Source organism: Delphinapterus leucas, chromosome X (genome assembly GCF_059928025.1).
Source record: "Delphinapterus leucas isolate spDelLeu-1000000601 "Yukka" chromosome X, BTC_Dleu_Yukka2, whole genome shotgun sequence".
NCBI classification, from domain to species: domain Eukaryota; kingdom Metazoa; phylum Chordata; class Mammalia; order Artiodactyla; family Monodontidae; genus Delphinapterus; species Delphinapterus leucas.
In genome coordinates this window covers 119,085,467-119,100,924 of record NC_143150.1, presented here as the reverse complement: position 1 = coordinate 119,100,924, position 15,458 = coordinate 119,085,467, and the positions used below count along the sequence as shown (strand labels likewise).

Below are 15,458 nucleotides of genomic sequence, written 5' to 3'. Positions count from 1 at the left end.
CTCACGAACAAGGTGGAACATTTTTTTTTCAATATGATTAAGAGTCAGTTGCATCTATTTCTTTGAACTCTCATAGCTCAATCCATTTTTACAGTGGTTTACTGGTCTTTATTATTTTTTAAAGATCTGTGTATATTGGATGTATTAACATTCAGTCACTGATGGATCAATGCTGTGGGTAGCTGTCGTTTACTGGGCTGAGAGACCCCTTGTAAGAAAAAGTCTGGATTCATGGTTTTGATCTTTGACTGCTGACAGCTTTTAAGCCTCCCTTCTACCTCTTCTGCCCCACATGTGGCTCTCGGGTGGATCTGAAAATGGCTGGAGAGAGCAAGGAAAGGAGGCTTGTTTGGGGTTTCTCTGTTGCTTGAGGGTGGGGCTGGGGCGAGGGTTCCAGCTCCCCGTTTGAACTTCTGTCAGCACCGAAGGAGGGAGCACCTGGCTTGCTCAAGTGCTCCTTCTCTGACCTCGTTAGCCATCATCTTCCCTGTGGGTGCCGCCCAACCACTCTGGGACACCGTGGGCCGACAGTCTCTCTCTACTGTGTGAAGGCCAGGCCAGGTCTCTAGCTGTGGGTTTGAGCCTATTATACTTTGAAGAAAGGAGATCAGGAGGGAAAAAGAAGAATGAAATTAGGGGAGAATGCCTTTCTATGTATAAAATAGCCGGCAAATGGGCTTTCAAGACATTTCTGACAAATGTTTGACAAGGCAAGGAGGCTGCATGGATGGCCAACAGTCCTGAGTCAGCATTATTTCCAGGATGCTCTTGGGGAGAAGGCTCATTCGTTTATAGGGTACTTTGTCTTTGATCCTTCATCTATCAAAGGAAAATAAGTCTGCCTTAGGGTCCACTATAATCCTTTGTTTCAAGGCCAGTTAGAAGTCTCGTGCTGGCTAAGGAAAGATTTTTGACTTTATCAGTTTAGAATAGAGTTTAGGGCTTTGATTTGAGTGTTCTTTGTGTTAGACTTGAGGCTTTTGAATTGTGAAACTGTTTTGAGAGCAGAAAGCATAAAAATTTCAATCTCAATAAGGATTGGGTCTAAACATTTTAAGTGCAATTGGGACTTGAAGCTACGTTACATGTAAAATGAAATGATTACCTGATTTCCATTGATACTGGTAAATTTGCAATGAATAAAGAAAGTAGCAAGAGGTTCCTGGATACGATTCTTGAAGAGCCACCAAGAGATCTTAAATCTCACTGAAACGCTTTCTCAAGATGTCTGTCTTATCTCTAGTATGATGAGATTAATGGTGTTAGTTTTTCTTTTTTGCTGTTTCCTACCATGATCGTGTATTACTTTTGCATCCGTTCATTAAAAGTGCTCGACAGATTTTTACTTTGATAATTTTGATAGTTATCTTTTGAATTTTTAGTAAATTTTGCAGATTTTTGGAAATACAAAGAAGGAATTCATATAATTTTCATGTCATAATTAAGTATTATGCCGTTAGTTCTTTTGCCCTATTCTAATTTACATACTCTTTTAAAAGCCGTTTGTATGTTGCTTTTAGCCACACAATTCGTAGTTTCTTTGATGAATAATTGTTATATTTGTGGTTATATGGTAGGAATTGCTGAATGAAAAAAATGGTGATTCATTTACATATAAATATAAAAGCTGCTCTAGATAAGTAATTCATGATTTATTTAAACAATGGCTCTTGACAGGTTCTGTGGCCAAGAACTTCTTCACCAAATCAAAGCTTTCCATTCCAGAACTCTCCTATATATGGTAAGTACAGTTAATGCCTCATAGTATCATACTGTTATCCATAGCCATCCTTTAGCTCCTACTTTTGCATTTTAAAAATCTAATCTTTTGAATTTTTTAAAAATCAGACTAAGAGAATGAAAAGAACTTAGATTATTGTTGCTTTGAAGATTAAGTAAGTTATATGAAAAGCACAATGAATAGTGTCTGGCACATACTACGCACTGTTTGGGCTCTTATTTAAAAAGCAATTTCCTAATTATTGTCCTCACGTAGATGCCTTTTCAGTCTAAGCAGTTGTGTGAGCATATGAGAATTTCCATCTTGTGTGTTTTATTTTCAGATTTTTCTACTTGATGTGGTGTAAGTGACCAGAGAACCTTGAAAAGCTATTCTTTATAATATTTTATGAGGCCAGGTGAACAGAAGTTCCACAAATATTTTGGAATTAAGTTAAATTTGACTCTTCTCGCTGCCTCTGAGCTTCGTAAATTTGGCTGGTGTTTATCAGCTGGGCCCTGGTTCAGACTTGCACATGTGGCGTGCCCGGTGCTTTGCTGCTGTGCCGGCTCCATCACCGGCTCCAGAAGGGCTGTGCTGGTTGGTCCAGATGGCTCTGTTTGCGTTTATGAAAACGCTCCATACCTCTGTAAACTCCCGGCTGCGTGTGGGCTCTTCTTCCTCAAGACTGGGTGGGAGACCACACTGTGATAAATATATAATTAAAGTATTGGAATATTTATGTAAAACTTTTTTTCATGAGGATTTACAAAAAAATTAGAGTTTAAAATTGCTTGTCATGTTTTGTGCATAATATTGGAAAACTATTCCACTGACACTTGTGAATGCCACTGTATCTGGGATCCTGAGCTGAATTTCGGGTTTTCGGCAATATATTATAGCATTCAAAAAAAAAGTGGCAAGCCTTATTAGGCTTTAAAGCTAGGAAAAAAGAGAAACTATCATTTTGTAAAGAATACAGTCTGTTTTGGCAGAATTCCCAGTCTTAACATTATTGGCATGAGGATTTCTCTCTTTTTGTTGAGACGTATCCATGTAAGCTTTGTGGGATTCTCTCCACCCAGTGTTTGAAACAGTTCCCTGGCTCCTCACCTTGGGGAGCTGGTACTTTCTGAATATTCAAGGGGGACAAGGATATGAAGGGTCCAAAGGAAAGTTCCGGAGCTTACCTTCTGTGGTTTTTCTTTCAAATAGTAACCCCCTTTCTACTATGATTGTATATGCCTTCTCGCTCTGCTTGTCCTAACACAAGCGTACTCATCTCTGTACACCTAAGAGACTGGTTGAGCTTATGGGGTCTTAGTTACTTTGGCAGATAGGCCTCTGCTTTTCAGTGGGAAACAACGGCTGAAGCAAAGATAAGCCTTTTCAAGCCTCTCCCTTTCTTCCTTTCTATCTCATCTGGTTCCAGCCTTCCCTAGTTGCTAGTTTTATCTGAAAACATAGTTCAGCCAGTATTTACTGAGCTTACTTGTGTTTTCCCAGGAGGGAATTCTCAAGCAAAGTTTTGATACAACATTTGCAACTTGAAAAGTTCAAGGTTTTTCCTTAAAGCTGAGAAATGAAGTGCTTGTATCTGAGCTTGGGTAACTGAATAATGGCCAGGACACCGGTGAAAGGGCAGGGCCAGCCCTTCCTCTGACTGTTTTGAGCACCAAGTCCGGGGCTGTCCACACAACTCATTTACTCAATGACTGTCAACTAAGTGTGAATTGTGGGCATCGTTTTCCTTTTTGTCCCATAGTTTTTTTTAACTTGTGTAGTCTGTTGTAAAACAGATCTATTTGGAGGATCTGAAGAATTTCAATTTTTATTTATAAAGTGCCACTCATGCTAGTGGTGTCGATTTTTCTTCCTCCGTGTGGCCCCCTGAGATTTTATATGGGTTTGGGGACCCTGCAGGGCCTCCACCAGAGAGCCTGGGAGTCGTGTTTGCATGTTTGAGGCTGAGTAACTTTCCTTCTGAGCCCCGTGTTAGGCGCTCATAACATCTGCTTTCCTTAGGGAATTGAGCGATGCTGACTGCGATGGAGCCCTGAGCCTGCCGGAGTTCTGTGCTGCGTTTCATCTCATTGTGGCCCGGAAGAACGGCTACCCACTGCCTGAGGGCCTGCCTCCAACTCTGCAGCCGGAGTACCTGCAAGCAGGTAATGCCTCATCATAAATCCTAAACCTTAGGCGTTTCCTTCCGGATCTTGGAAGAGAGTTTTGTTCCTTAAGATGTTGTCCAGACACTTTGTGGAGTCCTTTGTATATACAGTTACTGTTCATTAACTGATATTAGACTCTCACAACTTATAATGTGAGTCATAGGGATGATCTAGCAAATGTGAGTCATCTTTTATCTCCATTCTAGTACTGTCTGGGTGGATTTGAACCAAAGCCACGTAACCCTTTCATGAAAATTGTGGACCAGGCAACTACTGAATCCCCAGCTGATAAAAAATTAGGAGGAAGATCTTCCTGTAGAGCCAATGCTGACTTACCATCTTTAGGCCCAGCCCGATGTCCCCGAGTGGCCTTGGGCAACGGAATGGACTAGGAGTCTTGTACCTAATGAAAAAGTTTAAAAATTACATGCAGTGAAATGTATGAAAGGCTCCGATCTTAAATGTACACTCGATTTTTAAAATATGTATCCACCCATGTAACTGCAGTCAGATATAGAACATTCTAGCACACCAGAAAGTTAGAATAGAGCTCTCTTTGTCTTTCTCATTAATAAAACAGTTACCCCCAAATCCTTTGGATAGGAAAGAGTCGTAGTGAGTCCAACCTTTGTATTAACTTCTTTGGAAGATTGAAAAAATTAATAGTGTCTCTTGCCCTTTCAAAGGCAGTGGGCTGATTTCTGATGTGAATTTTATTATTCACAGAAGTATAGCCTTCATCGAAAGGGTCCAGAAATAGCTGGTGCTTTCAACAGACTTTCTCACTTTTTAGAGAGGGCCTCTAAAACATGAGAGCTTAGTCATTGATGATTATTGGCATGAGGGAAACAGTGTCTAAAGAAAACGTGATTAGTCATGAACAGATCATAAATTTCCTGGTTAGATCTGGAAAGGCCTTAGATTATCTTGTCTCGTCCCCTCCTCATAATGACACTAGATTCAAAGTACCCAGTGACTTATCTAAGTCAGTCTTCGGGTCTCTGACTCTTAAATAAAAAGTCTGTCATTCTGTGTTAGGTAGTGACGGGGTGGAGGCTCAACCAAAAGGAAGAGACTAAGTATGTGGCTGGTGCCAGGGACCGGTGAACATGTTGGGGGAAGCATGACCCATTCTGGGATCTTGCCCAGAGGCCCTCAGAAAATGTACAAAGGGGAGGGTTCAGAGAGCAAAAGCTATTACTTGTTTCAGAGCTTGGACTTTGCTAATAGCAGCTGCTTTCTGACTCCAGCGGGCCGTAACTCCAGCGTGTTCCCCTTCCTTACAGTCTGGGGGAGACCCTCAGGGGTCCCCAGGAACTAGTTTGCAGTTGGGCAGCATGATGCACTGCTCTTTTTCCTCTTTAGTGTCTCTCTCTGTGTCCCTGTCTCGCTCTCTCTCCTCCCTCTCTTTCCTGTTTGGGGTCTTGAGGAATGCTGTTTCCTTGTTCTTATGTGGTGTGGCTATGGAACCTAGGCTGGGTGTCATGACTTCTTATTTGAGGAGTCACTTTGTAGGTGTTCAGGTGTTTCACGGAGTGTTTCAAAAGTCACTGATGAGATTTTTAAAGGTCTGAAAGCCCTGAGCAAAAAGTGTATTAACAAAAGAGAAATAGCCTCTTGATTCCTTTACTGCTGCAAATGGCTGCTTTTACCTTGCTTACGCAGTACAGGGGAGTCTAAAAAATAGAGCCTCAGTCAAGTGCATCTCCCTTTATTTTGAATGAAGTCCACCCCCCATTTCTTAATGGCCTTTTATGGAGCATGCATTTATATAGAAACAACTGAAGAGGAATCCATCATATACCCTTCAATTAAACAAAAATTGCACATCATTTCCAGAGTTTGTGGGATTAATCTTAAGTAATAATTAAATAGTTCTAACAAAAACCATGAGAGACCTCATAAAATCCCATCAAACTTAGTGATAGTATGGCAAACCCTAAGGGTTTAGTAGTTGACTTTTAAATGGTTTATTAACCTTGTTTATTTTTGTATTTGGTTCAAGAAAATGGCCAGAACTCTTTGGGCCTTCTCTGTGCTTTTTAATTTTTTAAAATAAATTTATTTTATTTTTGGCTGTGTTGGGTCTTTGTTGCTGCGAGCGGGCTTTCTCTGGTTGCGACGAACAGGCTTCTCATTGCGGTGACTTCTCTTGTTGCGGAGCACGGGCTCTAGGCACGCGGGCTTCAGTAGTTATGGCTCGCGGGCTCAGTAGTTGTGGCTTGCAGGCTCTAGCGCGAGGCTCAGTAGTTGTGGCGCAAGGGCTTAGTTGCTCTGCGGCATGTGGGATCTTCCTGGACCAGGGCTCGAACCCACGTCCCCTGTGTTGGCAGGTGATTCTTAACCACTGTGCCACCAGGGAAGTCCCTGCCAATCTATTTTTAACATTTGATTCAAAAAAATGTTTTTAAACATGGCACTAAAATTTTGATTTCTTAATAGCTGGTCTTGACAAATTTGATTTGTAGCTTCTGTTTACTGTCTACCACAGTCTGCTTTTCCTCTTTGGAATAATGACAATTTTCCTAGTTGTTGAGACATTTTTTTTTTTTACTTACTTTGTGACAGAAGTGGTGAAACAGAATCTGTTTCTAAGAAGTAGTGTGAGTGTTCAGTGTTAGCTTACCAGGTAGGATGGTTTTTCTTATGCTGATCCACTCAGCTACCCAGCTAACAGCTGCTGTCACTATACTATGTTGGAAGAAACCCATAATGTGATTATTTCATTGTTATAAATCAGGAAGAACTTGTGTTCTTGTTTTTGTTATTCCTGCTAACCAAAAGAAATGAGTACTTCATAAAGCTTTCTTCGGCACATATCATTGTAAGATCTTGTCTATTTACTTCCAGTAGTAATAGCTAAAATGAAGTATTTCCTCAGTTAATGTTTATGGTATTCAAACTATCACCATAGTTACTGCCATTTTAAAATGCTGCTAGTAGCTTAGTTGAAACTGAAGTATTGTGATAGTGATGGTTAAGGTGGAAAATGACTTCTGTGTTACAACATGAAATGCTGACAGCATGGACCTTCCAGCAGGAGTGCTGGCAGTTCAAGCCCCTGCTCTTCATTTACTGGCTCTCTGACCTTGACTAAGGTGCTTACCTTCGCTGCTCCTTAGTTTTATTGCGTGTAAAGTGGGCATGGCAGAAGTACTAGCTTGTATACGTAAAGAACTTGAAATACTACCTCAGCGTGATTAGTGCCATCTCTCGCATATAGGAGCTGGCTGATTTTGTTGCTCTATTTACCAAGCACAGAAAAGCTGCTAGGAAACAATGACCACCATGACTATAGTATATATTCTTATGCATTCTTTTTGTTTCTTCTTAGCCTTTCCTAAGCCCAAGTGGGAGTGTGCGTTATTTGATTCTTATTCTGAGTCAGTGCCAGCAAACCAACAACCCCGTGACTTGAATCGGATGGAGGTAAAAGATCTTCATATGTTAATAAGTAAGGATGTGTGTACTATTAAACCCATTAGCTGATTGTTCTTTACAAACTCTGGAAAATTTGCTTTCATAACGATTTCTCTTAATACTTAGTACTAACTTTGGAGCTCAGCATTTCAAATCTGGACACCAGATATATCTAGAATTATCTTTTTCTCTTCTCCCTAAAACTAGATTTGGTGAAAAAAGCAAAGTAGCCTCTTGACCTTTTAGAGGTGAAATTTAGGTACAGCCAAACTAAGCCAGGAGAACGTAAGCCAGGTTATTTACTTTAACCGCGCTTTAATTTGGAAGAAAACATTGTAAAGTTGTATTTTTAGCAGCTGATTATTAACAAGGTGTAATGAATCAGAACAGTTTTGAGAGGAGGTTTGAGAACTGTATATGAGGGCCCCAGATCACATTGAAAGCTGCCTGATTTGGATGATCCTCAAGAGAAACCTGAAGAATTCCTATAACGTTGGGCCGCTGATGCAGGGGCTTAACTGTGTGCTTTAGGGGTCCTTATGGTTATTGTTAATATCAGCACTTTCGTCACCGTCACCACCATTATGATTGCTGTGATGACAACTTATGATATCTGCTGTTCCCACCCTGAAAAAAGTCTGGAAATGTTTCATAAATGGAGGTTTGTTCATAGGCTCCTATTACAGTGCTCCGACGTTGCAAGATGATAGAAGTCAAAGGCAGGATACAGGGCCATTTAAAAAATTTCTTGTGATTGTGTGTGATTATTTATTCTTTCCCACAAGGCTCTCGTGCCTGTAGTGCATGTTGTGGATGCCATCCTCTGCTCTTCTCTGAGCGAATCAAGCCTGCTTCTGCTGTGCCCCCTCTGATAACGTCTCTCTTGGCCTCTCTACTGCTCTTTCTTTGAGTCGTAGCCTCCGTGTTCCTTTCCTCAGCAGATTTCTACTCTTGGGAAGGAGATAAAGTGATTTCAGGTGGAGTGATAGAGGTGCATTCTAAGAGTTTTGGCTTTTTCAATTTCTTTTTCTGTAGAATGTGTATGATGGTGAAGCAAGTATGATTGTCAGTCACTTTTCCCGGCCCTCGGTGTACTCGGGTTGCTGACAGTGTACGGAGAAGTTTGTCTGTCAGGCCAGGACAGACATCTCTATAACTGTCTTATGCAGTTGCCCTGTTTTATTTTTTGTTTGTTTTGGTTTGTTTTTTGTTTTATTTTTAAATTTTTTTTGCTATGGGTACCCCTGCTTGTGTAAAATTATGTTGTTGTTGGGTGATTTACTAAAAACGTCATAATTCACATTTTTTCTAGTTAAACATTTTGTTCCAACTTGCCATGCTATCAGATGGTCTCTGCTTTTCCAACAGAGATAAATAATGCTGTTTGTTTTTGGAGAAATTAATTACTGACTCATGTTGCTGTTCTTCGTGTACTCACTTATCATCTCTAAAAGGAAAGGAGCAAATATCCAGGTGTCTGTGAAGCCTGGAAATGGAGATATTTTAAACACAGGAATGCATGCTTGGAGTTTATTTTATTTTATTATTATTTTTTTTCTGGCCACGCCACATGACTTGTGGGATCTTAGTTCCCCAACCAGCGATTGAACCTGGGCCCTCGGCAGTGAAAGCGTGTAGTCCTAACCACTGGACCGCCAGGGAATTCCCCATGCTTGGAGTTTAGATAGATCTTGGTACCAGCCCTGTGAAGGATGACTCCATAAAGGTGTTTGTTGTGAATGGAGCTATAGCTGAGTCAGGTCTTGAGAAGTTTGCTCAGCAGTACATCTTTTTCTAAAGGCAGCAGAGCTGTACCATGTACTTATTTCCATTAAGAATTAAAGATTATAATTTCAGGGACACTTGTCTTTAGCAGTGCTTCTTAGATTACTGGATTTCTTTCTTTTGTAAACAGGCTTATTGAGATATAATTCATATACCATATTCATCTACAGTATACAATTTGTATAAAGTATTCAGTGGATTTTTTTATATTGACAGTTGTGCAACCAGCACTATAGTCGAATTTTAGAACATCTTCATCGCTCCAAAATGAAAGCCTGTACCCATTAGCAGTCATCTACTGTTCCCCGCTTTCCCCAGCCTCTAGTAATCATTAAGCTATTTTCTGTCTCTGAATTTGCCTATTCTGGACATTTCATATAAATAGAAACGTAAAATATGTGGTCTTTTGTGACAGGCTTCTTTCACTTAGTATAATGTTTGCTTTTGATCTTCCAGTTTTATTGAGATAGAGTTGACATATAGCACTGGATAAGTTTAAGGTGTACATACAGCAAAATGATTTGACTTACATACATCTTGAAATGATTACTGTGTTTAGTGAACATCCATCATCTCACATAAATACGCTATTAAAGAATTAGGAAAAAAATTTTTTTCTTGTGATGAGATCACTTTGTGTAATGTTTTAAAGTTCATTCACATTGTAGCATGTATCAGTGCTTCATTCCTTTTTATTGCTGAATAGTATTCCGTTATATGGATACTAACACAATTTTTATTGGTCCATTCTTCAACTGATGGACATTTGGGTTGTTTCCCCTTTTGGGCTGTTAGAAAAAATGCTGCTCTGAATGTCCATGTACAGGTTTTTGTGTGCACACATGTTTTCAGTTCTCTTGAGTATATATTGAGGAGTGGAATCATTGGATCATATTGTACCTTGTGCTTAACTTTTTGAGGAACTCACAAACTACTTTCCAGAGCAGCTGCACCATTTTACATTCCTCCACCAGCAGTGTATGAGGGTTCCAGTTTCCCCATATCCTTGTTAACATTGGTTATTATCTGTCTTTTTGATTTGAGCCACCCTAGTGGGAGTAAAGTGGTATCTCGTGGTTTTGATTTGAATTTCCTAATGACTACTGATATTGAGCATCTTTTTGTGTGCTAATTAGCCATTTGTATGTCTTCTTTGGTGAAATAGCTATTCCTATCCCTTGTCCATTTATAAACTGGGTTGTTTATTGAGTTGTAAGTGTTCTTTATATATTCTGGATATAAATCTCTTATTAAATGTATAATTTGCAAGTAATTTTCTTTTTTTTTCCCTCCCTTTCTTGATAGTATCCTTTGTAACACAAATGTTTTATATTTTGATGAAGTTCAGTTTATCTAATTTTTTTCTTTTTTTGCTTGTGCTTTTGGTGTCATATCTAAGAAACCATTGCCTAATACAAGATCATGAAGGTTTATTCCTATGTTTTCTTCTAAGGGTTTTATAGTTTTAGGTCTTACATTTAGGTCTGTGATCCATCTTGAGTGAATTTTTATATATGCTGTGAAGAAGAGGACCAACTTCATTCTTTATTTTTATATGGATAGCGAGTTGTCCCAGTATCATTTATTGAATAGACAATTTTCTCCCACTGAACTGTTTTGTACGCTTACTGAAAATCAGTTGACCACAAATTTAAGGGTTTATTTATGGATTCTCAATTCTATTCCATTGATCTATATGTTTGTCATTATGTGAGTACTACAGTGTCTTGATTACTATAACTTTCTGGTAAGTTGTTCTTCTTTTTCAAGAATATTTTTGCTATTCTGGGTCCCTTACAGTTTTATATGAAATTTACGACCAGCTGGTCAAATTCTGCAAAAAAGCAAGAAGGATTGCTTCACATCTGTAGATGGATTTAGAGAATATTACCATCTTAACAATATTAAGTCTTCTGACCACGAGCACGGGGTGTCTTTCCTTTTATTTAGATTTTTAAAATTTCTTTCAACAGTGTTCTTTTGGATTTCTTTTTATCCATATTTTCTACTCCTAAATTATTTTATTCTGCTAAGGATCTGGATTACAATCCACGTGGGACAAGAAAATGAAAGAAGGGCGCTGTTGAGATACATTCTCTGTTCTCAATTACATCTGGAGGCTTCATTGTAATGCCAAGAATGACTTGCCTGTGGATGGCTAAACCCTAGATCAGGTTACCACCAAGCAGTATTCTAACTCCATTCTTTGAAACAGTTTGAAAACAGAAGTATTGCTTAGGTCTCTTGGGCTGTTCAGATTCTGAGAGGTAAACCAGTTAACCTTTTGGAGCACCGGCTAACTCCAGGAATTTACCCTACTTCTTTAGGTTTTAAAATTTATCTTTATTTGATTTTTTTAATATGTTTAAAATAAAAAGAATATCAAAAGGCATATAATGGCAAGTTCTCCTCTTATCCCTATTCCCACCTACCAATCACCCTTCAATTTTTATATATCTTTCTAGAATGTGTTTACATATATATATCAACTATGAATATGTATTATCCTTTAATCTTATCAGAGGACAGAGTCCATGTTAATTGAGAGTGTAGAAGAAATTATAGTAAGTAGATTTTACATAGAATTTTAAACTAATCAATACTTGATCAATTTGGGTATTCATCTTCTTAGTGTAAGTGAGGACTTCTTCCTTCAGTGAGTTAGCAGAAAATTTTGTTCTGCTCATCAGTAAAATTCTCTTATTCCATGACAAGGAGGCTGTTTGAATCAGGGTTGAACACCCTCTACATAAGAGATCCTGGCAAATACCCATGTGATGGGGCCACTTGTCAGAACCTCTCTCTGCTTGTGAGAAAGTATCTAGAGCACAGGTTTGTTCTTGACTGGAGTCGTGGGCAAATGCTCCACAACTCTGGCTGAGTCCCACACCAGATTGAGATATAATGTGTGGTCTATACATGTACTTCAATCTAAGTCATTATTTTTTCCCTCTGTGTATATAAATTTTTCAATACAAATTAACTTATACCCCACTAGAAATCTAAAAAATAAAATAGTATTAAATGTCAGGGTTTATGGGAGACAGAAATATTGGCAAGATACATAGCTTTTAAAAACATTTGCATCAGATGTGCACATCACTTCATTTCCATTCCAACCCATATTATTAATTTACTTTTCTTTTCCAAGAAGCTATCTATTAAAGACATGGCCGACTTTCCTGTCCCTACCCAAGATGTGACTGGTGATGACAAACAAGGTATGGAAAGAATGAGTTTTCTCCCTTTAGGGACATTTTACCTATATATATTTTTAATCTACTTCTCTTGGAGTGGCTGGCTTCTAGAGCATCTGAGGACTGTTCTCTGTATATGAAAATATTTGGATGGATTAAGTAGTTCCAGTTGCTGTGACGAAACTATAGTTCATAAAGTGGTAACAAGACCTTGAGTGTCCACAGCCCTTCAGTTATGACCCTGTGCTCACTGCTGACCCTCAGGCTACTCCAACACCTTTTATTGGAATCTGGTCGTACTAATTAGGAAATGACTAGAAGCTGAACGGTTTGTGAGCATAACATCTTGTGTTGGCAGATGTGATCCCAGAATGTCAATATACATGCACATTTGCACACAGGTCTAATCCTCGAGGAAGTTACCTTCTGGAGAGAGTTTCTACCCCTGGGCTTTATTCTCTGTGACTTTGTGGGTGTTGGGTTGTGATGATTTGCTTATCTTACTGGACGGGTGAGAGCAGTGCAGCACGGTGTTCCGTGTTACAGCTAGCATCAAGCACAGGGATGAGTTGGCCTGGGACTTATCTAGAAGAGCAGGAGGAACACCCCACCTCCTGCCATACTTCTATATAATGCTTTATAATCTATCAGGTCCTTCCTCATGCACTGTATTATTCAGTCCTCACAAAATGGAATGGAGGCTGGTATGTTTTATCACATAAAATATAGAGATGAGTAAACTAAAGTTCAGGCAGTATGAATTATTTGCTCAGTAAGAAAAAGAGCAGGGATAAGAACCAAGATTTTCGAATTCTCAAGCCCGTATTCCTTCTATTATCTGATATTGATTCACTGCCCATGAATGAAAGGCTTATCTGAAGGGACTAAAAATCAGTGAAGTTATTTCAGGTTTTGTTATCATGACCTGCCATGGATGTAGCTTTGTATGGGAGTTAAACATGAAAAATGTTTCCCATTAGGAAACAGTAATTGCATGCTCTCTGTTTCAGTATTTGCTCAGGAGAGGCAGGCAGACCTAGATGTTGTCTGTGGCAGCAAGTACTCTGATTACTGTCTTTACTAGTGGGTCTTAGTCTTGACTACCCATTGGAATAACCTCGCGAGCTCTAAAAATCCTGAATCCTGGCTCTCACTCTCAGAGAGGTCCTTATATCTTTGCTCTGGATGTCAGGAAAGAAATGGGGAAATTTGATACTTCCTGGTAATACTCCTCCCAGCCACTAGAGGCACTCTCTCTGGAACATTGAAAATACCTCTGTTCTCTGTAGGAGGAGAACCTGTTACCATAGTTTAGGAGACTTTTATTCTTTTAGTAAGTGCTATAGCAGCTTATAGATGTTTGTAACACCGTTTTCATAAGTGATGACTAGGGGTTCTTTGTTTTAATGTAATGTGTCTGAGACATAAATTTTTTTTCTTTACTTTTCCCTCTCTTGTTCTTTAAAAACAAAACGAAACACTGCTAGCTTTGAAGAGTGCTACGGATGAAGCCTTACCAAAGGATATGTCTGAGGATTCAGGTAGGAGAAAACCAATTTAATATATTTTTAATGTAGTTATTTCTTAAACAAACAAACAAACCAAAACAACCCTGTAGTTTCAGTGAGAAAACTGGTACATCTGTGATAGTATATATATATATATATTTCTGTCCAAATATTTGTCTTGTGTTTTATTCTAAGGAAACCTTTTGGTTTCTTTTTTACTCCTCCCCTCTTCTCAGGTATGAGAAGAGGGTGATTTCTTTTTAATTTCTGAATATAGGTTTTACTGAAAGGATTTCTCACTTTGAATCAAGGGTCTCATTGTCACTAAGTATAAAATTGAGAAGGCTTGGATTTGGGAAGATTTCAACAAGCCATTGTGATTTCTGTGTAGAGTAAGCTGATGGGGTGGATTAATGGGAGGCTCACAGGTGAAACTTTCCATTTCCAAAGCATAAATCTCAAACGCTTTCATTATGCTTCACCACCAAGAAGGCAGGTAAATGCGCTTACACATGGAGTGGATTCCAAGGAGAGAAATAAAAGTCGTATTTGCCCAGGTTCTCGGAGAATCAGAACTGTGTCTGGGAACCATGGAGATGGTCGGGCCTGTGGCCTCAGCTTTCTCGACAGAGCCATCACTGAACCAAGATGAACCTAGCTGAGAACAAACTGGCTAGGGATGGCATTACTGTTTGGAGCTCTGGTTATGAGCACATGAAAGAAGTTGCTGCTTTCTCTTTTAGTGTTATCTCTCTTAATATTTCATAAGTAAATCATGTTTGTTTTGGTTTACTAGCTATCATCCAGGCTTTATTTTTTTAAAGTTGGAACGAAGGAATCAATATACATCGAGGCTTATGCTACAGTACAGTATTTCCCAAACACTAAGTTCATTTAAGGTTTAAAAGAGAGAGGGGTAGAGGGAGAGAGAGGGACGGAGGGAGGGATAATGAATATGAACGAGAATATATGATTGATTGCAGTGATGAGGCCTAAGAATCTGTATTTTTAGGCAGCCCCTCCCTCCCAGGGGGTTCCAATGTTCAGCCTATTTTGGGAACCACTACCTCTAGAAAGCGACGTTAAGAAATAGAAAATTAAGATCGTAGATCAACTATGACTCCAAAAGTGGTAGGAATTCTCAAGCCTAGTTTTGGCTTTTGGAACTGATTCAGGTTCCTTCATCATAGGCGGAAATGCTCTATTTGTGTAGGACAGATGCCTGAGGTAGGTACTTTCCAACTCTAATTTCTGGAAATGAAGTGGATACATCCTAGTTTTTGTAAACTTCATGTTATGGTATCAGTAAAAGTTATTTAAATTTGGAGAGTTAAATTGTGCTTCTCCAACAGCCTTTTAGGCTAATAACTCTTCCTATTTTTTCCATGAGCATTACGTGTTCTCTGGGGCATGAGCTTTAGATGTCATTTTCAACATTCCTTCATTGAATGGGGCATGGCGTCACCAGACAGACCCTATCAGGGTGTGCGTGCCACAGTACGTGAAGTATATCTGAATTTGTTTCACATTCTGTCTGGGAGCATGCTATGTGGTTTCTGATTTGTTCTTCCCTTTGCTGCCCTTTCTGGAGTGGATATGAGGGAATCCCTCATCTGAAAACGTATTTAATACCCTCTTTTCTGGGGAATGTTTGGAT

The 15,458-nt window shown here is 39.2% G+C and overlaps 1 protein-coding gene across 5 annotated transcripts in view; it reads left to right on the top strand.

Moving 5' to 3' along the window:
- The window catches only part of REPS2 (RALBP1 associated Eps domain containing 2), a 240,008-nt gene that overhangs the window by 113,908 nt on the left and 110,642 nt on the right, over positions 1-15,458 (top strand). For 4 of the 5 annotated variants that reach the window (XM_022562671.3, XM_022562669.3, XM_022562666.3 and 1 more), the window contains 5 exons: positions 1,678-1,741; positions 3,746-3,888; positions 7,226-7,320; positions 12,248-12,317; positions 13,781-13,834. In XM_022562671.3, the coding sequence (XP_022418379.1) occupies positions 1,678-1,741; positions 3,746-3,888; positions 7,226-7,320; positions 12,248-12,317; positions 13,781-13,834 (426 nt within the window). The remainder of the gene's footprint in view (positions 1-1,677; positions 1,742-3,745; positions 3,889-7,225; positions 7,321-12,247; positions 12,318-13,780; positions 13,835-15,458) is intronic. The other variant, XM_022562667.3, reaches the window with a different exon arrangement.